Source organism: Leptodactylus fuscus, chromosome 7, assembly GCF_031893055.1.
Source record: "Leptodactylus fuscus isolate aLepFus1 chromosome 7, aLepFus1.hap2, whole genome shotgun sequence".
NCBI classification, from domain to species: Eukaryota; Metazoa; Chordata; class Amphibia; order Anura; family Leptodactylidae; genus Leptodactylus; species Leptodactylus fuscus.
Genome location: NC_134271.1, coordinates 35,338,090 through 35,361,891, shown reverse-complemented (window position 1 = coordinate 35,361,891; position 23,802 = coordinate 35,338,090). Strand labels below are relative to the sequence as shown.

Sequence of the window (23,802 nt, the reverse complement as noted above, 5' to 3'; positions counted from 1 at the left end):
CAGATAAGGGCGGATTCACACCTGCGCCCGGGCTCTGCTTTAGCCAATCTGGCGGGTTTCTGTCTTCTGCCCCGAGAAACTGGACAGGGGACGGAAACCCGGTGGTCACTTTTCAAACCCATTCAGTTGAAGTTGCAAAGTGATGTGCATCTTCTGCCTGTCCGCGGTGAAAACGGATTTTTCAACCGGACACAAAGTCTTAGCTTTCTTACACATTTTACCTTTTAACAACCTTACAACATAACTAGGATAGAACAGTAACAGTATTATAAAAAGATAACTCAGTGCAGCAGTAGTGCACTATACATAAAGTCTTGAATATATTGGGGCAGATTTATTAAGATTGACGTAACATATGCCAGACTTTTGCAGGGGATGAGTGATTTATGAAGAGTCTCCAGCTGGGAGTTATAAAAAATACAGTATGTTAAGCTAAGGTGTGAAAGACCCACCCCGCTCTGCTCACATTCGCACAATGTAGTGAGCAAGATGCAGAACAGGGGTTGTGGTGCACATTTGGTACAAGGGGGCTTTGCCCCATGTGTGCACCACAATATCACCACAATAGACGGATTAATAAATCTTCCCTGAATCATATGCTTACCTTCACATCTTTTCTGGTCTTCAGTAGGTGCATAGCCAGTGTCACAGATGCACATGTATGACCCATCCAAATTCTCACACTTTCCATGAGGGGAGCAGATTTCCGGGAAGAGAGAACACTCATCTATATCTAAATTTTTGCAAATAGATTATTGTAGAAAACCATGTTCAACAGTCATAAACACATAATAGCTAGAATGTAGTCTTGTGTACCTTGACATATTTGTTGGATTCCTTGATTATAAAATCTGTAGCCTTCTGGACAGATGCATCGGAAGGAGCCTGGGGTGTTTATGCATTGTCCTCCAACACACTGCTGTTGTGTTACACACTCATTGATGTCTGCAATGTAAGTATAATTCAATAGCAGTAGTCATTTTGCTGTAGATCTGAGCTTCAGACATAAAAGTTCTTTTTAAAGAGAGTGTTACAAAATTTATATCAATCCAGCCACTATGCATTCCAGGGGACATTACGCTGAGCACCAGCATACCTTTAGATCAGGGGTAGGGAACCTTTGGCTCTCCAGCTGCTGTGAAACTACAACTCCCAGCATGCTCCATTCACTTCCATGGGAGTTCCAAGAACAGCAGAGCAAGTATGCATGCTGGGAGTTGTAGTTTTGCAACAGCTGGAGAGCCGTACGTTCCCTACCCCTGCTTTAGATGGTCCAATAGATGCACCATTTCAATAAAAAAGCTTTTTTATTTAAGAAATTTGATAATGAGGCTCAAGCGCAATGTCTCATGCCAGAGCCTCGGGTTTTCAAACCTGAATTAAAAAGCCCTTTGCAGCAAAAAGATCACCTTTAGGGTGCATTCACACTACGTATACGGCAGCTTATTCTGAACGTAAAACACGTTCAGAATCAGCGGCGTATAAAGCAGCTCCATTCATTTCTATGGGAGCCGGCATACGAGCGCTCCCCATAGAAATGAATGGGCTGCTTTTTTCACTACGAACAGTCCCATTGAAGTGAATGGGAAGTGCCCGCGTGTACGGCTCGGCATGAGCAGAGCTAGCCGTACACGCCGTATATGCCGGCTCCCATAGAAATGAATGGAGCTGCTTTATACGCCGCTGATTCTGAACGTGTTTTACGTTCAGAATAAGCTGCCGTATACGTAGTGTGAATGCACCCTTATACAGTATTTCTTAGTATATTTAAATCTTACCTTCACATAACAGCGGTCGTCTATTCTTTATTTTGTATCCGATCTGACATTCACATTTGTAGTACCCTGGAAAGTTTACACAACTGCGAGAGTCGCCACACATTCCAGAACGTGAACACTCATCAACATCTGGGAGACAAAAATTTCGATAACATCTTTATACACTGCTCAAAAAAATAAAGGGAACACTCAAATAACACATCCTAGATCTGAATGAATGAAATATACTCATTGAATACTTTGTTCTGTACAAAGTTGAATGTGATGTCAACAAAATAACACAAAAATCATTAAAGGAAATTAAATTTATTAACCAATGGAGGCCTGGATTTGGAGTCACCAAAATTAAAGTGAAAAAACACACTACAGGCTAATCCAACTTTGATGTAATGTCCTTAAAACATGTAAAAATGAGGCTCAGTAGTGCATGCGGCCCCCACGTGCTTGTATGACCTCCCTACAACACCTGGGCATGTTCCTGATGAGGTTGCAGATGGTCTTCTGAGGGATCACCTCCCAGACCTGGACTAAAGCATCTGCCAACTCCTGGACAGTCTGTGGCGCAACGTGATTTTCGTGGATGAAGCAAAATATAATGTTCCAGATGTGCTCAATCGGATTCAGGTATGGGGCAGCTTTACTCACCTCTTCGGGATCCGATGTTAATCCTAGCCGGCGTCTGACCTATATGGTAATGCCCAGATGCCACGTGGTCTGGGATATTACCATATAGGCCCAAAGCCTGTGGTAGCAGTAATAGCCTGTTACTGCTAGCACAGGCTTTGGGCCTGTATGGCAACAGGCTGCTACTGCTACCATAAGGCTTTGTGCCTGTATGATAATGCCCCAGATGTCTGGCATCTGGATATTACCATATAGGCCCAAAGCCGGCTAGGATTAACATCGGATCCTGGAGAGGTGAGTAAAACTGTTTATTATTTTCTCTCACCTCCCCTGGGGCTCCGATTATTATATTGGGGCGTCTGAAAAGACCCCCCAGTATAATAATAGTGGCAGTGGGATCTCTGCTGGGGCTCAGGCCTACTCACTGCCAGCCTCCACGGCCTATAGTATAAGGTGACGCGGGGGTTGGCAGTGAGCAGGCCTGGGGAGGTTGGTAAATAGGCCGATACCTGCTGGGAATACTTCAGTAGGTAGCGGCCTATTATAAAACAAACATTAAATTCTCATACTTACCGACCTTGTGCTGCTGCTCCCGCTGCCGCCACTGCTCATCTTCTCCTGTGGCTGCTCCTGCGTCTCAGCGTAGGGGGGCATGATGACGTGAAGACATCATCAACACATGCCTGTGCAGGCCTGAGCTAACGTGGCCACGTCACCCAGCATGTTATGTAGCTGGGGGAGGGGGCCGGGACAGAGGCCCGCTGCAGCTGAGTCAATACGGTCAAGTCAATTACTGTATTGACTCCAGTGGTAATTGAACTGGTCCGCAGTAAAAGACATCTGTGGTAGGCCGCTGGAACAGCGCTGCTGCCGATAGGTGAGTGGTGAGGCAGTGCTGTCTCCAGGGCCACCTTAAGATGTTTCCAAGGCAGAGAAGATGCTCTGGAAACATCTTGGGGCGGTCCTGGAGGCAGTGCTGCCTCACCACTCACCTATCGGCAGCAGTGCTGCTCCAGCGCCCTACCACAGATGTCTTTCACTGCGGGCCAGTCATGTGACATTTTCAATTACTGTAATGACGCAAGTATAAGCCGAGGCACACTTCTTCAGCACAAAAACTGTGCTGAAAAACTTGGCTCACACTTGAGTATATTCGGTAATCTTTTATTCATTTGCTTTCTTTGCTTCTCACTTTGACAAGAAATACATATTCTGTTTCTGATAGACGGTCTTTTTTTTTTTTGCTAAGTTGTCCAACAAGACAATTGTAAAGTTATCAACAATAGGCAAGGTAAAAATTGCAAACTGACCAAAAAAAGAGAATATTGAAACAAAATTTCTTACCCACGCAAGATCTTTGCCCATGTGATACGTTCAGCCTGTATCCATGATGACAATGACAGTTAAATGAGCCAGCCGTATTTAGACACAAACCCTTTCCATGACCACAAGGTTCACTCTTACATTCGTCAATATCTAAGAAATACAAATATAGTAAAAGCTATAATGGGACAAAAGAGGTAAAATGATCTAAAATCCAACATGAGAATAAATTATTTTACCTGGTCTGATTAACAATATCTACATAAGGGAATGCTTAAAGAGGAACTTTCAAGTCCTCCTGCATGTCCTCGGTTTTATATACCACTAGAAAGCAGACAGTGCACTGAATTCAGCACACGGTCGGCTTTTATATTATGTGTCCTCGGGGTGGAGATATAGGTACTGTTGGTTTCAGAACCGATCTCTGCCAACTGTCAGAAGGGCGGTCCTGACAGTCTAGCTGGGCTGTGAGGAACTCATCCATAGACTTGTACTGGGGGGGGTCCTTATAGTTCAGTGTCATTGCTGGGCGGTAAGGAATGCCCCCTCTGACAGTACAGAGCTAGGGGCGAGGGGCCGTTCCTCATAGCCCAGCTAGACTGTCAGGAACGCCCTTCTGACAATGGGCAGAGATCAGTGCTGAAACAAATGGCATTGATATCTCCAGCCCAAGGGCACATAAAGGGAAAGCCGACTGCACTGAATTGAGCGCTCTATCGGATTTTTAGCGTTTTTTAAACCCACTTGTGCCTGAGGACACGAAAGGTCCTTAGGTATTTAATTACATGCATTTCAGACAAACAATCATATTGTAGTAAGTTTTTATTAATAAATTTGGGCTGCTTGGCTTATGCTGATTGTAAAGTATGCAAGTAAGATTCTAAGTATGCATTATATAGCAAGCAGCAAAATGCTATTTACGCTGGGTTCACACCAGTGTCTGAACTCCGTTTTCAGGTTTCCGTCTTCTGCATGCAGAAGACGGAAACCTGTCATGCCGAGTCCGGCTGTGAGTGCCGGTGAGCGTTTTATGCGCTCCGTGGCAAAACCGTTTATTTTAAACACTGGACAGAGAATACTGCATGTCCGACTCTGTGTCCGGTTTAAAAAAAAACAGTTTCACCGCGGAGAGCATAAAACGCTCACTGGCGCTCACAGCTGGAGACTTTTCAAGCCCATTCAAATGAATGGGTTTGAAAGATACCGGCAGTTTTCCGTCTCCTGCCCCTGTTTTGTGCAGGAAACGGAAACCTACAGAACGGAGTACGGGCGCAGATGTGAACGAGCCCGTAATTGCTAATCAATAAATTGGCTTTCTGATGTGCCGCTCTTGAGACTCTTTCATCCCTCTTCTGAACCTTCTCCTAAACTGATTTATGACCAAAGCAAAGTTGGTAATTGATCACAGATCATAAATTTTGTTGTTTTCATTTTGAAAAGTAGGAACTTTACCTAATTTTAATAACAACATCTTACACATATTGGGGTCTTCTCTTCTACTTTCTTAACCTTCATCAATAGGACTACACACATTAAGAGTAGATGTCATGCATAGACATAAAGGTCTAATCTAAACAGAATAATTGTGTGTGCTTGTTTTTCTGCCGAGGCACAGACGAAAGTACAATAATGTCATCAGGAGCTAAGTCTAGTGAATCAGATGCTTTACCCACCTACACAAACCCTCTTTTCCGGATCTGAATAGTATCCAGGATTACAAATGCAGTAGAACCCTGAAGGGGTTGAGACGCATTCTCCGTGTCCGCACAGGTTTCTTATCATTTTACACTCATCAGTTTCTAGGAAGGAAATAATCAAGTTAAAGAGGTTTTTCAATACAGTGGCCCAAATTTTCTAAGGCTGATGCAGCTAGAAAGTGGCCAGAAATGCGCCTAAAGTTGGCACTTTTTGGGCACACTGTAGTGCACCTCAACATCTAATCCCCACTTTTTAGATAGGGGCGGAAGAAGGCGGGAATCTAGGTTGTCAAACAAATTTACTATAACTCACGCCAGAAAACTAACTGACATAGTTTTGCGATTGGGCGCACCTACATGCACAAGAGACTAGAGTCTTGTGCCTGTCAGAAAATCAATTAAGACCTCTTGAAGAATCACCAATGTTAATAAATTCTCCCCACATGGTTTTCCTATGATTAGAATAGGGGCTGTGCTTCGGAGTGACCTGCACCACTTACGTACTTACTTACTTTACGTAAGTTAAAAACACCTCACTGATAGGGTTGAGCGATCGTGTTCCGAACACGATCTTTTTAGGTGGGATCGAGATCGGTACTATTTCCCACAATGCTTTGCTTAGCCTTCACACTGAGTATACGCTCCGCTCATTCTGAGCAGAGTGTATACTCAGTGTGAAGGCTCCGCTGTGGTTCCATAGGAATGAATGGAAGCAGCTGGCACACAGCCTTAACTCCCCTGCGCGCATTCATTCTAATGGGAGACTAAACTAACATCTCTAGTAGCTACTTACCTCCAGAGATGGCTGGTTTGCAGTGCTTGGTGTTCTTCTTCACCTTGCTGCCGCTCCACACTGCTCTTCTCGCCTCGCTGCCGCCGCCTCCCAGGTTAGTGTTTAAAGCGCTAAGAAGGCGGGGCTTGTGGCTTAGGAGAGTGTGGGCAGGTACAGGGCAGGGAGATGTGACGTCTCCCCTCCCAGAACCCGCCCACACTCTCCTAACCGGCCCACACTCTCCTAACCTGGGAGGCAGGGGGCAGCGAGGCGAGAAGAGCAGCGTGGAGTGGCAGCGAGGCGAAGAAGAACACCGGAGCAGCCATCTCTGCAGGTAAGTGGACACCAGGGGGGACTAAGTAGCCAGAGGATTAAAAAAAAAATCCTCTGGCTACTTAGTGATTCACTACACAGCGTGGATTCTAACAATTAAAGCGTTCAAATGTTAGATTCCATGCTGTATAGTGAATAGGATTGCTTTTAAAATCCGATCTCCGATTAATAAAAAAAATCAATCCTGAAAAGTCAAGATCTGCTCAACCCTTCTCACTGATAAGCTATCATCATTAATAGGAAGACATACAGGCAAGTTAATAGTAGTGAACGGGGCCAGTCTACGGGACTGGCAGACGGAAAATGAGAAATTCCAAAAGTGAAGATAGGTCCAGCACCAATGTGGGATCCAGATAAAACGTAAATTTTATTGTGTTATTTGGAACAGGATATAGCAGTCTCCATACTTCCAACGCATTTCAAGCAACATAAACTTTTACTTATAGTGCAGACAACACTATGAGTAAGAGCTCATGTAGCTCAAAATTTATAAGCATTATGGAGGAGCATTACCCTGTTTTTAATGCCACAATAACATTTACGTTTTATCGGATACCACATTACGTGGCTGGACATAAGTAAACCCGCCTGTGTGGGATTCCTGGAGTCAGACCTACAGCGATCAAACATTCATTTTCTTAGTATAGACCAGTAATCTTTTAGTACCTGTAAGCCCCTTTAATTTCAATAGTAAATTAGTCAGTGACTTACCCGTTAGTTGTGTAGGAGCAATCTCAACTGCACTACGTGTGTCATATTCTGCGGGTATTTTACGGACAGCCACGGTTGTAGGCTCCAATGCGAGTGCTGAAATGAGGACATGGAAGGATGTAAATTTGAAAGTTCCATTTTTCAATACTACATAACAATTGATAGTGCTCATATTTGTAAATGGAATACAAATGCATGAAGTTCCAACATGTATGTATAATAATAAAGAAGATGCAGAAGAGCAGGGGTATAAACTGTGGATGTCTTAAAAGTAGCCCTTCACAACATTAAAGAGTTAAACATCACTTTCAGGCAAGGCAAAAAATGTAATAATAAGTAGAAGAAGTCTTCTGATTATTGTGTGGCTTTATAATATAAATGAAATTGATTCCTGTCTATGTCAGGGACAGTGGATGGTATTAGAGGTGTCAGGGTTGTCAGTCAAGCCCAGATGGAAGTAGTTGTTATTGTAGGACACTTGACTGTTGAAGAAACGCTCAGCGAATCCTTCTAAAGTGATTTGCTTAGAAAACAGGAGTTATTAAACCTCTTTATTTTCAATAATGTCTTTTATTACTGCTATTACTGCTGGTTTAACAGACATCGATGGGCATTTGCCAGTATTGGGACAGTAGCCATATGGTTGCAGAAGCAACCAGTAATGAACAGCACACTAAGGACAAGTCTAACAACCTTCTTCCATCAGCTAACCCCAGAAATACCTAATAATGAAAGGATTTCTAGGATCCTATCTATACTGCTAGCTTATATAAATAGACACGTCACTATGTCACAACTGATATCCCCTCCCAATGACACTGGCTCAGCCCCTGAGCTGATGCCACCTTTATGACATACTGTTACGGCAGTTCATGGGAACACTGACATAATATACAGTAGTAGGTCATTGGATGGCAATAAAAAATCTGAGTAAACCCAGCTCATCACTGCTCAGAATGAGGCAATAAATCAATTAAAAGCCTCCACCTCCCCCACTCCCCTCTGCATAGACTTCAGTGTGTGAATGAAAAATGGAGATTGACTGTTATGGAATTGCTAGGACAGCAATTCCCCAGTAGTTGCTAGAAACCCTGGGGAGGGGCACAAGAGACAGTGAGCCCTAAGCTGAAGTCCCCCCTGTCCCTTCCCATTGCCAGGCCCTATCCTACGTAATAAGCGGCAACTCAAAGACGATCCCTTCCTGTATATGTGATACACAAAACGCAGACAAGATGAACAACAACAAAGGGAGGTCAGCTAGCCAGGGTTCGGTAACAGTCGAGCAATGCAGTGCCAAATCAGAGTCCAAAAGAATAGTCAGTAGGGAAAGAGAAAAAACTAGCATGCACAAGGCAATAGCACGAACCAGTGTGAATGTGAGCCAAGACTAAATAGGGAGGAAAAATCAGCCCAGAACCTGATAGGAAGGTAGGCTGTCAACCACACGGCAAGACAAAAATTAACCACTTAAAGGACAGAGGTAACAAGGGCAGAAGACGGGTGTGGTGCAAATTCAATTACAGAACTAGAGTGCAACTAAAAACTCTAAGCAAATTATCAAACTGCACACGCCTCCTGCACCGCAGCACGCGAACAGAGGGTGGCGCAGAGAAAAGTCCTGCTTGCACTGAGCACTGGTGTGAACCCAGCCTGTGTTTGGTGTTAATATGCAAAGGTTGCTGCTTCAAAACTTGGACATGTCTGCAACTGCATATAATGATTATATATCATCTTAAACATTGGTTACTTTGCGTAAACAACAATTCTCATAGCATCTTAAATTATTTAAATAAGCGCTCCTTGTGGATTTAAGTCTCAAGATAATTTCACCAAAATCTAATACAAGGACATCAGGGGGAGGGTGTATTTTTAATCAACGCTACTAAGACAGAATCTGCCAAGAAGATTGAAAAATATAAAAAAAAAATATAAACAGGAAAAACATAATAGAACATATCTTAGAATACTAAAAATAAAATATCTCAACAATGGGACTTTGTTTATATAAAAAAACGAATTGTAGTATTATCTATCTATCTATCTATCTATCTATCTATCATCTATATATCATCTATCTATCTATCTATCTATCTATCTATCTATCTATCTATCTACTGTATGTATCTATCATCTATCTATCATCTATATATCATCTATCTATCTATCTATCTATCTATCTCCTATCTATCTATCTATCTATCTATCTATCTATCTATCATCTATCTATCTATCTATCTATCTATCTATCTATCTATCTATCATCTATCTATCTATCTATCTATCTATCTATCATCTATCTATCTATCTATCTATCTATCTATTATCTATCTATCTATCTATCTATCTATCTATCTATCTATCTATCTATCTATCTATGCTGTGTTTAATTTCAACTGAGCTGCCTCAATTGTAGATATATCAGTGCTATTATTATGGCTTCTGCTATACATATACTACAATGTCCTTTATGTACCTTTGATCTATGCTGTACATGTAAGTTGCAGAGCGTTAAACAGTTAATAGTTTGTGCAATGTCAGATGGGGTGATTTCAATTGTTTTTTATTGGGTGCTTTGAATTTTTAATTCTTTTGTTTTTTTTAATGTTTTTACAAATAGTCTTCAAATTTTTTGCTATTGACCACAACATGTGAGGAGATAAGTTTATATCTAATCTCGGAAGCTGCCAGTAGGTGTCAGCTGTATAATATAGCACACTGTGTAGCATGGACTAAATGAGAACTACGTCATCCTTTGTATATTATTAAGGAACTAAAAATGGTACTACTGTAAAGTTTTGAACTCGCTTTCAAAAGGATCTTAAAAAATAATAGAGTTTTAAAGGGGATTAACTATGTTATGGAAAAATTAGGAAGGGGTTCACATTAGTGCACCATATTTTTGGTGATGGTAATTCAATCTCTTTGATACTCTCAAGATTCTCTTTGAAGGTGGAGATAATCATAGATTGATATATTATCAAATATGTTATAATAGAATGAATATGAATATAATATAATGTTTTAATAGAATGATTGAAAAGTATAATTTAAGATTATGCTCTTGTGAGTCTATTTATTATTTGGTGTCTTCAGTGGTTAGGAAGAGAGTGGTAGTCACTAGTAGTAGTTGTAGCCAAAACAGAAATAGGCTGGCACCACACCATGGATAAAGAAGCTACTAGGTCTCACACACCAAAAATATATATCTATATGTGATGAAACAGGGATAGAAAATGATTCTAGACGTAAGGAACGTGGGTTACGCCAACCTCATTACGTGTCGTGACCTCGGCCTGACCCATATGATGTCACTAAAGAGGCTGAAGACAGCAAGGAGTCCCACCGGAACAAGGAGAGGTAAGTAACATAGAATTTTTATGTTTGCTCACCTCCCATGGGCCTCTCATCATTATACTTGGGGGTATGAAGAGATGATAATAGCAGTTTCAGTTTCCATTGGATTAGTTACTGATGCCAACACCTGCTCACAGCCACTTCCACTTCCCCTTCTGCCCTCCAAAGGGCCCCTTCCATCGCATATCATGTTGTGATGCACAGGGCCCTCTAGAGGGTAGAAGGGAAAGCAAAGGCAGATGTGAGCAGGAACGGAGATCAGGGCCCGTTACCTGCTGGGGTTATCCCAGCAGATAACAGTCTATTAAAAACGAAAAATAGAAGGCCCTATGGTTGTAGACTCCGTAGCAGCTGCTATTGCTGCTACAGAGGTGGTTTCACCACTGCATATAACCACCGCAAATAGAAAATACCCCAACAATGAGTATATCCCATATACATCATAAAGTAAAACATCAACTAGCACATCAAATCCCTAATTATATGTTGTAAAAGAATGTTGCTACATTATAATATCAAAGCACTGAAAAGTGAAAGTGGTCATTGGGTGGGGGTTGGTATTAAGGTGCTGCAACCCTACACATTTCGCCATCTCTCTTGTTGATTTCTCAGGCGTCATGACTGGACCCCTATTCATTAATGTAGTGCATAGGGGGTACTTTTTAATTCTTTTTACATTGAATGGTTATATTGAGTGTGAGTTCTTCCATATTCCACTTCTTTCATATTTCCCCTTTTTTTCAAGTAGACAAATTATTATTGTGGTCACATAAAAATGTATTAAAGTAGAGTAGCTGGTTGTGGGAAGATTATATATTAGATGATATGTATATTTACTGAGTATTGTATTATCGACAGTAGAATGCTTTTATATTTTTTGTGAGTTATTAAAATTTCTTAAAAATATTTGAAGGCGGGCTACAAGTGGTATAAATGTATCCACCTGTATCCATATACAGGTGTATGGTATCTTACACCTATGTTATCCATAGGTGGGTGCTTACGGCAACATTTTGGCACATCTGTAACAGAAACTTTAAGCAAGTAACTTCTATTCTTTAAATGGTTTTATTACCAGGTTTTGGTGGAAAAAGAGACGGCAAAGACATTGTTTCTTCTGGGTTTGTGATGAATACTGGAAGCTGGAATGTGAACAGATAAGAGGAATTAATACCTCAAGATATATAATACTGCTTTTCCTGCCGTAGAATATTTTTCGTTTCAGCTCTGATCCTTTATAGGAACTTAATGGCACCACTTTTAGCCTGAAGCCATATGTTATAGAAACGCAGTATTTTTTTGACTATTATGGAAATACAGCAGAAAAAAAATGAAGCATTTACAGTGCCAACAAAGTGAATAAGATTTCATTCAATTTCTTCCATACATTGTTGGAAAAAAAACGCTGGGGAAAATGCAGTGTTTTCAAAAATGCTTTCCCATAGACTTATATGGGAGAGTCAAATATGAAAAATTCTGCATTTTTTCAGCTTTTTTTCCTCCATTTTTCTTGTCAGTTGCAGTTTTTTACGTATGGCCTTAATATGGTTACTTAAACACAGACAAAGTATGAGTATAGAAAAAATGCACATAAAGAAAATGGCTAGCCAGTGGAAAGGTATGGAGTGACTAGGAACAAATGAACCTTGGTGCACTTGAGGACTTGAAGGGGAATGAATGTTATCTATAAGTGCCAGGCAGCTGCTTTGAAGACAAATAAAATAATGGGTAAACCATGGGTACATCAGACTATGAAACTACTTTAACTGGACTGATGGCAGAAGCTCCCATATCACAGAGGCACAAAGTCAGTTCTTGGCCCTGTTTAATGCCTTTTCATCACTGAAAATTGAACAGATAAATAAACTTACCATAGATTCTGTTACTTCACCTAGAACATAAAGGACATATATTTAGAGACAAGTTTATGTTTAAAGGCAGCATATACAAATGAATGATTTAACTCTTGTATGTCTTTGCTTTATATGTATTGTATACTCTAGTCTATACCCTCTCAACAAACACAAACAAAATGTACAAAGCGTGTATGACTATATGTAAAAATAAATGTAAAAAAATGCACAGTTTAGGAGGAACTTGATAGAATAGGTTCACACTAGTGTTCAGGTTTCCATCCTTAAGTCCACTCTTGGGCCCAAAAGATGGAAAGTCTATCCATTTAAAAAGCGATTATACACAGAAACCTATGGATCCCATAGACCAGGGGTTGGCAACCTTAGTCACTCCAGCTATTGTAAAACTACAACTCCCAGCATGCATATTTGCTCTACGGTTCTTGGAACTCCCATGGAAATGAATGAAGCATGTTGGGCATTGTAATTTCATAGCAGCTGGCGTGCCAAAGGTTGATGACCCATGCCATAGACTAGAACGAGGTCTGCTGTGAGGTTTCCATCCATGTTCCACGGAAAACGGCAGAGAGAAAAGTTCTACCTGCAGGACTTTTCTTTCCGATGATTTTAAATGAAATCTGGGATGGAGAGGCTCGAACGATAGTGTGAACCTAGCGTTACTCTAGTACCCGACTTACACTAGCATTCTAGCTTCTCCGTTTCAGATTTTGCTGCACATCGGAGGAGAGAAAGGTCCTGTAAGGAGGAGGACTTTTCTCTCTGCTATTTTCAGCAGAAACTCAATGGATCCCATAATAGTCTATATGTTTCTGTGTGTAACCGCTTTGATTTTTTATTTGAATGTAGATTGTGAGCCCCAGATAGGGATCACAATGTACATTTTTTTTCCTATCAGTATGTCTTTGTAGAATGGGAGGAAATCCACGCAGGGAGAACATACAAACGCCTTGCAGATGTTGTTCCTGGTGTGATTCAAACCCAGGACTCCAGCACTGTAAGGCTGAAGTGCTAATAACTGAGCCCCTTGTAACTGCTTTTAAGTGGATAGGATTTCTGTCTTTCAGGGTCCCCAAGGCTAGCAGACCTGAAGAATGGAAACCCGAATGCTAGTGTGAACCTAACCTTAACCTTTTTACACTTACTAAAATGTATCCCCTTAAAATAATCTACCAGAAACTGCCCAAACACAAAACTTTATTTGCAAGTTGCGTTCTTTAAGTAAATAATTGTCATGCCAACAGTCACATTCACCAGCATGGTAACAATGGCATCCTAACCATTGTTCAAAGTGGTAACCAGATACATTATCCAACCATGCTTTTTTCAGTGACACCATTAAAATGTAACTACTGTTGGTTATCAATCATCTCCTCCATTACTACAATATTCATTATATCCCCAAATACATTTATACTTCTTTTATGTTGTAGCTTCTATAAGGATCTCAGAAATGATGGAGAAGAAGACTTCATATAATATACAGTTACACCTGTCTGAAAGCATTGGGATGTAAAAAATAATCTGTCTACCGTAAAGCTTTAGTTTTTTATTTGTCACCAGTAAAAAACTTGACTGGACATTAGAAGAGTGGTTTTCATGTAGAGCATTTCCCTCAATAAGGCCCTTGTCATGAGGGGCATAACTATAGGGTGTCTAGAGGTAGCCGTCTACACCAGGCCCTGGAGGCTAAGGGCCCCAAAAGCCTTGTTATAGCATAACAAGGCACCAGTATTATACATATTACATGGTTAGGCGTCGCCCCCTGAGAGGCTGGCTGCCTTGATACAGGGCTCCAAGCTGGGAGCAAACTTTTCTTTCCTTTTTCACTCTTTTTCTCTGTATCTTCAAGAATCCTGTATCCAAGCAATCTAGCACTATGAATTTAGCAACTATGAATTGAATGGAAGACCCTGTGGAGTTTTTTTGTTCCTTTTGTTTCCATTGTAAAGCATGGACTCAAGACCTGGTTCAGCTGGTTTCCACATGTGCCTGTTACCATCCCCCCAGCTAGGACAGCATGGCTGAACATGCGGCATGGAAGAGAAACCTACATGGAAGTGTGGACTTCTTCGTTCAAGGAGATGATTTCTGGCATCAATTGCTGATGTGTGAAGATGCTACAGCGGACTGGTATTTCTTTCTATTACTGTGGACACGTGGGACACTGTTACAGCCTGGGAACCATCACCCACCTACCCCAGGAGTTATGGAAGCTTGGCAAGAGAGCAGCACCATGTATACCTGGATGGTCTCTGACTTCCTTGGGGCAGTAGAACACTGTGGTAAGGAGGAGGAGGACGGCTTATGATGAAGGACATTTGGGGCATTTTTTGTGGTTAAAAGGACAATAGTGCTGATGCAAGATACCGAACTATCAGCTGTGAGCGGGAGATCTCACCACCTACCAAAGGAACTACCACATGTTATCATGATTAGAGATGAGCGAACAGTGTTCTATCGAACACATGTTCGATCGGATATCAGGGTGTTCGCCATGTTCGAATCGAATCGAACACCGCGTGGTAAAGTGCGCCAAAATTCGATTCCCCTCCCACCTTCCCTGGCGCCTTTTTTGCACCAATAACAGCGCAGGGGAGGTGGGACAGGAACTACGACACCGGGGGCATTGAAAAAAATTGGAAAAAGTCATTGGCTGCCGAAATCAGGTGACCTCCATTTTAGACGAATAGTGGATTTCAAATCCGGGTCATATGAGAATGTGAACTTTGTGACTATGAGACAGGGATAGCTGTACAGGCAGGGATAGCTAGGGATAACCTTTATTTAGGGGGGAATGTTATTAAAAATAACTTTTTGGGGCTCTATCGTGTGTGTAATTGTGATTTTTGTGAGATAAACTTTTTCCCATAGGGATGCATTGGCCAGCGCTGATTGGCCAGAGTACGGAACTCGACCAATCAGCGCTGGCTCTGCTGGAGGAGGCGGAGTCTAAGAGCGCTCCACACCAGTCTCCATTCAGGTCCGACCTTAGACTCCGCCTCCTCCATCAGAGCCAGCGCTGATTGGCCGAATTCCGTACTCTGGCCAATCAGCACTGGCTAATGCATTGTATTGGCGTGATGAAGCAGTGCTGAATGTGTGTGCTTAGCACACACATTCAGCTCTACTTCATCGGGCTAATAGAATGCATTGGCCAATCAGCGCTGGCCAATGCATTCTATTAGCTTGATGAAGCAGAGTGTGCACAAGGGTTCAAGCGCACCCTCGGCTCTGATGTAGCAGAGCCGAGGGTGCGCTTGAACCCTTGTGCAGCCTCGGCTCTGCTACATCAGAGCCGAGGGTGCGCTTGAACCCTTGTGCACACTCTGCTTCATCAAGCTAATAGAATGCATTGGCCAGCGCTGATTGGCCAATGCATTCTATTAGCCCGATGAAGTAGAGCTGAATGTGTGTGCTAAGCACACACATTCAGCTCTACTTCATCGGGCTAATAGAATGCATTGGCCAGCGCTGATTGGCCAGAGTACGGAACTCGACCAATCAGCGCTGGCTCTGCTGGAGGAGGCGGAGTCTAAGATCGCTCCACACCAGTCTCCATTCAGGTCCGACCTTAGACTCCGCCTCCTCCAGCAGAGCCAGCGCTGATTGGCCGAAGGCTGGCCAATGCATTCCTATACGAATGCAGAGACTTAGCAGTGCTGAGTCAGTTTTGCTCAACTACACATCTGATGCACACTCGGCACTGCTACATCAGATGTAGCAATCTGATGTAGCAGAGCCGAGGGTGCACTAGAACCCCTGTGCAAACTCAGTTCACGCTAATAGAATGCATTGGCCAGCGCTGATTGGCCAATGCATTCTATTAGCCCGATGAAGTAGAGCTGAATGTGTGTGCTAAGCACACACATTCAGCACTGCTTCATCACGACAATACAATGCATTAGCCAGTGCTGATTGGCCAGAGTACGGAATTCGGCCAATCAGCGCTGGCTCTGCTGGAGGAGGCGGAGTCTAAGGTCGGACCTGAATGGAGACTGGTGTGGAGCGATCTTAGACTCCGCCTCCTCCAGCAGAGCCAGCGCTGATTGGCCGAATTCCGTACTCTGGCCAATCAGCACTGGCTAATGCATTGTATTGGCGTGATGAAGCAGTGCTGAATGTGTGTGCTTAGCACACACATTCAGCTCTACTTCATCGGGCTAATAGAATGCATTGGCCAATCAGCGCTGGCCAATGCATTCTATTAGCTTGATGAAGCAGAGTGTGCACAAGGGTTCAAGCGCACCCTCGGCTCTGATGTAGCAGAGCCGAGGGTGCGCTTGAACCCTTGTGCAGCCTCGGCTCTGCTACATCAGAGCCGAGGGTGCGCTTGAACCCTTGTGCACACTCTGCTTCATCAAGCTAATAGAATGCATTGGCCAGCGCTGATTGGCCAATGCATTCTATTAGCCCAATGAAGTAGAGCTGAATGTGTGTGCTAAGCACACACATTCAGCTCTACTTCATCGGGCTAATAGAATGCATTAGCCAGCGCTGATTGGCCAGAGTACGGAACTCGACCAATCAGCGCTGGCTCTGCTGGAGGAGGCGGAGTCTAAGATCGCTCCACACCAGTCTCCATTCAGGTCCGACCTTAGACTCCGCCTCCTCCAGCAGAGCCAGCGCTGATTGGCCGAATTCCGTACTCTGGCCAATCAGCACTGGCTAATGCATTGTATTGTCGTGATGAAGCAGTGCTGAATGTGTGTGCTTAGCACACACATTCAGCTCTACTTCATCGGGCTAATAGAATGCATTGGCCAATCAGCGCTGGCCAATGCATTCTATTAGCTTGATGAAGCAGAGTGTGCACAAGGGTTCAAGCGCACCCTCGGCTCTGATGTAGCAGAGCCGAGGGTGCGCTTGAACCCTTGTGCAGCCTCGGCTCTGCTACATCAGAGCCGAGGGTGCGCTTGAACCCTTGTGCACACTCTGCTTCATCAAGCTAATAGAATGCATTGGCCAGCGCTGATTGGCCAATGCATTCTATTAGCCCAATGAAGTAGAGCTGAATGTGTGTGCTAAGCACACACATTCAGCTCTACTTCATCGGGCTAATAGAATGCATTAGCCAGCGCTGATTGGCCAGAGTACGGAACTCGACCAATCAGCGCTGGCTCTGCTGGAGGAGGCGGAGTCTAAGATCGCTCCACACTAGTCTCCATTCAGGTCCGACCTTAGACTCCGCCTCCTCCAGCAGAGCCAGCGCTGATTGGCCGAATTCCGTACTCTGGCCAATCAGCACTGGCTAATGCATTGTATTGTCGTGATGAAGCAGTGCTGAATGTGTGTGCTTAGCACACACATTCAGCTCTACTTCATCGGGCTAATAGAATGCATTGGCCAATCAGCGCTGGCCAATGCATTCTATTAGCGTGAACTGAGTTTGCACAGGGGTTCTAGTGCACCCTCGGCTCTGCTACATCAGATTGCTACATCTGATGTAGCAGTGCCGAGTGTGCATCAGATGTGTAGTTGAGCAAAACTGACTCAGCACTGCTAAGTCTCTGCATTCGTATAGGAATGCATTGGCCAGCCTTCGGCCAATCAGCGCTGGCTCTGCCGGAGGAGGCGGAGTCTAAGGTCGGACCTGAATGGAGACTGGTGTGGAGCGATCTTAGACTCCGCCTCCTCCAGCAGAGCCAGCGCTGATTGGTCGAGTTCCGTACTCTGGCCAATCAGCGCTGGCCAATGCATTTCTATGGGGAAAAGTTAGCTTGCGAAAATCGCAAACTGACAGGGATTTCCATGAAATAAAGTGACTTTTATGCCCCCAGACATGCTTCCCCTGCTGTCCCAGTGTCATTCCAGGGTGTTGGTATCATTTCCTGGGGTGTCATAGTGGACTTGGTGACCCTCCAGACACGAATTTGGGTTTCCCCCTTAACGAGTTTATGTTCCCCATAGACTATAATGGGGTTCGAAACCCATTCGAACACTCGAACAGTGAGCGGCTGTTCGAATCGAATTTCGAACCTCGAACATTTTAGTGTTCGCTCATCTCTAATCATGATATGTCCCCCACCTCTGCAAAAATTTCTGCTTGTTATATCCACATGCTGTGACCCCCCCTCCTCGTGTCCTACAACCAAGTCAGCTGTATTATTATTATTATTAACATCAATCTGCACAGAGAACTAAATGATCCTGCAGTGTGTCTGTGTTTCTTTCTTTTTTAGTTGCTATGATTCCTAGGATTTCTCTATCTGCCATGAGCTTGTATGTGTTTCTCTCTTGTTATATACTACTGTACCATCTATGAAACTGTATCACTGAAATTTCCCCATTGTGGGACTATTAAAGGAATATCTTATCTTATCTTAGTGGAGGCCTATTACAGATTTTGTACTGGTCCCAGGAACTTCTTTTTAACTCTCTGCATGTCATTGAGAGTGTTTGAAATACTATGGATATTTCTATACTAAAATTAGAACATTTGAAAATGACTCACGCTGTCCTTCATTAGAATCGAGATCTGGTATCTTCTGTGGTGGTGGCAATTCCAGGATGTTTGGAGGTGGACCTATATCTGGAGTTCTTGGAGGAATAGCCTGCTGATCCCCTAGATCTGGTTGCAAATGCAGAGTGATTTCACTTTGACCCTGAATCATAAAAGTATGATGAGTACTAAAGATGTGATACCCTTTCCCAGCTGGGCATATCTCTGCAAAAGATGCTGGAAAGAAAGGAATCAGAAGGCGTTATTACAGTCAGTCTGTTACCTAATGACCAATTATAATCACTGAGAAAAATTGTAAGAGGATATTGTCCATTCCTACCTGTTCCTTCAGTAGGGCATGCTTCACACTGAGGACCCCAAGCCTTTCCAACACTACAGCAACATAACTGTTGAGTCATCCGGATAGAAATAGGGTGCTGACATTGACCTTCTTGGCCTATTAGCCTGTAGCACAGACTTTTCACATCAGACTTCTCCTCTATGAGATGAATTAATTGTAAGTGTGCTATATTGCTATAAAATTGCATTTTCTGTTATGACCTATATATGAAGTGCACGCCTAGTGTTAAAGGGTTTTTCTGGGATTTACATATTAATGGCCTTTCCTTAGTATAGGTTATCAATATGTGATTGGTAGGACACCAGGGGCTCCTACCACTAAGTTGTATGAAAAGGCCACGGTGCTGTCTAGTGCATGGCCTGTACTACAGAGCTAAAGAATAATAGCTATTTACATCATATAACAAAAAAATACAAAAAAACAAAACCTAAACATGGAAACATAGCCTATGGTAAGGCATTTCATAGCATACTAGAAAATGTACATACTTTTTTCCTATATAGATGTTTAACCACTACCCGACATAAGCCTTAATAGTACAGTGGATTTCAGAGAATTGGTGGAAATATTCACGATCACAGTCTGGTTGCGAGTACTTAACCCTTTAGATACCTCAAGTCAAGACATTCTAAAGCACAGCAGCACAAGGGCACCCATATTGTATGAGACCCCATTCCTCCCAGAGCGTCGTAACAATCTGTTACTATGATAGTTGCAATATATTGCAGTACATCAATATACTGGGAAGGAGGGAGTGTAATAATACAAGTAAAAAAAAATATTTTAAAACTGTTTTTAAAATATAAAAATCTATATTTAATTTTAAATTCACCCCTTTCTTTAGATCTCATACGAAAATAAATAACAAAGAATATAAACATAGTAAGTATCCTCGTATCTAAAAAAAAATACCTAAACTATAGAATAAAAAAAAGCTGTATAAGCAGAATATGGAGATTTTTTGACTTTTATTTTTCAAAGTTTTCAATTTGTAATTCAATTTTTTATTGAAACTTTATGAATATTGTCGTGATCATACCAATCTGCAGCATATAGATAACGTTACTTTTACTGCACCGTGAACACAAAACCAATAAGGAAAGGGCGCAATTGCATTATTTTCTAATTCCATCCTATTCCTAGTTTTTTCTAGTGTATCATATAAGGGCTCGTTCACATCTGCGCCCGGTCTCCGTTCATGCAGGTTTCCGTTTCCTGCACAAAACTAAGCAGGAGACGGAAATCTGCAGGACTCTTTCATATCCATTCATTTGAATGGGTTTGAAAGATGTCCGGCCGTGAGCGCCAGTGAGCGTTTTATGCTCTCTGCCGCGAAACCGTTTTCTTATAACTGGACACAGAGTCGGACATGCAGTACTCTGTGTCCGATTTTAAAAAAACGGTTTTGCGGCGGAGACCATAAAACGCTGACCGGCACACACAGCCAGACCCGGTCTGACAGCTTTCTGTCATGCAGAAGACGGAAAGCTGAGAACGGATTCCGGGCGCTAGTGTGAACCTATCGTAAGTAACATTTGCCAACAAGAAGGCCTGATAATGCTCTATGAATGGACAAATTTAAAAAATTAATGGATTTTGGAAGGCAGAGGGTTAAAAATGATGTGTTATTGTCAACTTTCTTCCACATACAAAGAATATCCTGTGATCCTTTGTGCAGTTCTTATTATGAATAAAACATGTACCAATTATCTGTATTGTCTAGGGGCCACACGGTGGCTCAGTGGTTACCACTGCAACCTTGCAGCGCTGGAGTCCTGTTGTTCAAATCCTGCCAAGGGCATTAAACCATCTGCAAGGAGTTTGTATGTTCTCCCCATGTTTGCATGGATTTCCATCCCATATTCCAAAAAAGACATACTGATAGGGGAAAAATGTACATTGTGAGCTCTATGTGGGGTTCACAATCTACATTTAAAAAAAAAAAAATTATCTGTATTGTCTGCACATAGAGAGTATTACCGCATAGATTTCAGTGGTATAGTGCTGCAGTACCTACACTTGCCGTCACAGTCTTTACGGTAAGTGAGCAGCACAGTTTGTGGTATGTAAACAATACCGCGGACCACACTGTCTGGGCACATGTGACCTGTGCGGGTCCCGTGTGTTGGACCTTTGCAGATCTAAAATTGATAACCTATTCTAAGAATAGGCCATTAATATTAGAAACCGGCTAACCCCTTTAATTTTTGTGTGAAATGTACTCTGCAATGGTAACGTTTTGTACTTTATATAACGTATAACGTACCAAGAAGCTGGAAAAAAAAAATGGGGTGTAATAAAAGAAAAATTGCATTTGCGTGACTTTCCTACGGACCTAGTTTTTACAGCGTTCACTTTGCAGCCAAGATGAAATGTCACCTGTATTGTGTATATTGGTACGATTATGGCAAAATCAAATTTATACAGTTTTATTTTGACATTTAAAAAATCTTCAAAAACCTTTAAAAAAAATCCATAACAAGTACAAAAAATAAATAAATAGATAGATAGATTTTTCTATGTACAAGGATGCAACAGGCGTCTTTTATGCTTGGCCAGATGTTCTTTTTATTCATATAATTTTGCGAAATGTCTTTTGTTTTAATCGCTTTTTGTCTAAATTTTTATGGGAGATGAAAAATGGCAGTTCAGCTCTTTTGTTTTTTTGTTTATTTTTTCTACAACAGCATTCAATGTATGGACTGGGTGTTTTCGGACATGAGTATACCTAGTGTATATGTGTTTCAATGCATTTAATTTCATATGTGTTCTATGGAAAGGGAGAGTGATTTGAATTTTAACTTTTCTTAAATTTTTTTATGCTTTTTTTATTTTTTTTTATTTTTTTTTTAAGACTTTCTAGTGGATTTGAATATCAGGGAGTCCGATCACTAATAGAATGCACTACAAAAATCAGTATACTTCTATTACAGGCTGCCTTACACAGCTTGTAACAGAAGTATTCTAATGACAAAACTGGGAGCCTTCAATAGTCTCCAAGCTGTCATAATAGTTAGATGTGAGGCTGATGTTCCACCCCAAGGTGGGGTGTTATATGAGGTCCTAGCTGGGTGAGACACTTTGTGATCAGCTTATTGTGAAGAGACCATTCAAGTAGGGATTATACAAAGAGAAGAAACTGTTCAATAGAAAAAAACTAGTAAAGTTCTCAGTGGTTGCAGCCTTAGTGATTGCAAAGTTAGTATGGACCCATAAAAATATATATTGAGGGTGTTCTTAGAGGGCGCTGGAGAGTGACCCGAAAACAAGATCACCCCCCCTGGCCCAACTCCAGGGAAGGAGCACATAGAATGAGAGTGGACCAGTTGGAGACAGACAGGTGATCTGTCTCTAGAGGACTGGCAACCAGAAGAGACTTGTTTGAGCTCAGAAGCTAGCCAGGGTTGAAGAAGTGAGATATTGCCCTGTGTGCGGGCTAGGATGTTTTGTTGTTTTCATTCCTTCTATCATTTACACATTGAATAATGTGTAATGTGTAATGTTATTTATGGATTACCATTAGCTGTGATGCTGTTTATTTGGCACTCAACACCACAAACACCTCTGTAAAGTCCAGGAAGCTGCTGCTTTTGATGCTTAACTTCCCCCAAGTGTCACAAAAAAATGTTTGTTTTTTGTACAAAACTATAAAAAACAGTATAAGCTTTGCAAAACATTTTGCCTTAATACTGCATTCATATGACACATATTCTAAACTTGGTTCCATCCAGCATAGACGGCAGGAGACTCACGTGTACAGCGCATCTGAGAACTGATGAAGACATATCCATGTTTACATACACATCTGAAGCTTCCTTGTGTGTTCAGACATTCTCCATTTTGACATACTCCTTGCATGCTGCATTCATTTATATCTGTTGTAAAAGTAGATAATCATTCAATTTTGTTGTAAAGTCCATTTCCATTATGTTTTAGACATAATGTAAGCTTTATGAATTCTAATGAGTATTGTGCCACATATCTCCTCCATACAATGTCCATCACAGCCTTGTATACTTCGCTACACACAAAAAGACCCAAATGTAGTGCAGAGCTGACCTAAACTACTCCACAAATTGCAATACGCAAACTTAGCCCCTGTAATTGTTGTGCTCAATAATTATGGCAATGACATGTACAATAAGATATAACCTTGATTCCAATCATTGTGCACACTGTGTGTTCCTAATCATTTAGACTGCAGTATTGGGATCAATGCTATATCACACCACATGATTCTGCTCTCTTAGTACAGTATTATCCAGACATTTTATTTCTATAGCACCAACATATTCTGCAGCACTTTTCAATTTGTAGGCTTGAAGTACAGACAAAAAAGACATTACAAAGAAATAGTCATTTCATACAATGGGTCTGAGGCCCCTGCTCGCAAGAGCTTATAATCTATGAGGTAGAGGGGGTGACACAAGAGGTAGAAGGGGCGGCATTGCTTATACAGAGGTCAGACCATTTTTTAATAGAGGTTACTGTCATTACACAAACATAAAACTGTATGAGCCGTCTACAGTCGTGTCC

At 42.0% G+C, this 23,802-nt stretch overlaps 1 protein-coding gene across 2 annotated transcripts in view; it reads right to left on the bottom strand.

The window, feature by feature from the left end:
• LTBP3 (latent transforming growth factor beta binding protein 3) overlaps nucleotides 1–23,802 on the bottom strand; it is an 89,529-nt gene that overhangs the window by 33,282 nt on the left and 32,445 nt on the right. Inside the window, exons 6-16 of one of the 2 annotated variants that reach the window (XM_075281585.1) lie at nucleotides 23,019–23,141; nucleotides 19,246–19,404; nucleotides 18,918–19,142; nucleotides 12,460–12,483; nucleotides 11,668–11,727; nucleotides 7,239–7,334; nucleotides 5,399–5,524; nucleotides 3,747–3,878; nucleotides 1,779–1,907; nucleotides 817–945; nucleotides 605–733 (exon numbers count right to left, since the gene is read on the bottom strand). In XM_075281585.1, the coding sequence (XP_075137686.1) occupies nucleotides 605–733; nucleotides 817–945; nucleotides 1,779–1,907; nucleotides 3,747–3,878; nucleotides 5,399–5,524; nucleotides 7,239–7,334; nucleotides 11,668–11,727; nucleotides 12,460–12,483; nucleotides 18,918–19,142; nucleotides 19,246–19,404; nucleotides 23,019–23,141 (1,332 nt within the window). Of the gene's footprint in view, nucleotides 1–604; nucleotides 734–816; nucleotides 946–1,778; nucleotides 1,908–3,746; nucleotides 3,879–5,398; nucleotides 5,525–7,238; nucleotides 7,335–11,667; nucleotides 11,735–12,459; nucleotides 12,484–18,917; nucleotides 19,143–19,245; nucleotides 19,405–23,018; nucleotides 23,142–23,802 lie in introns of both variants that reach the window. The other variant, XM_075281584.1, reaches the window with a different exon arrangement.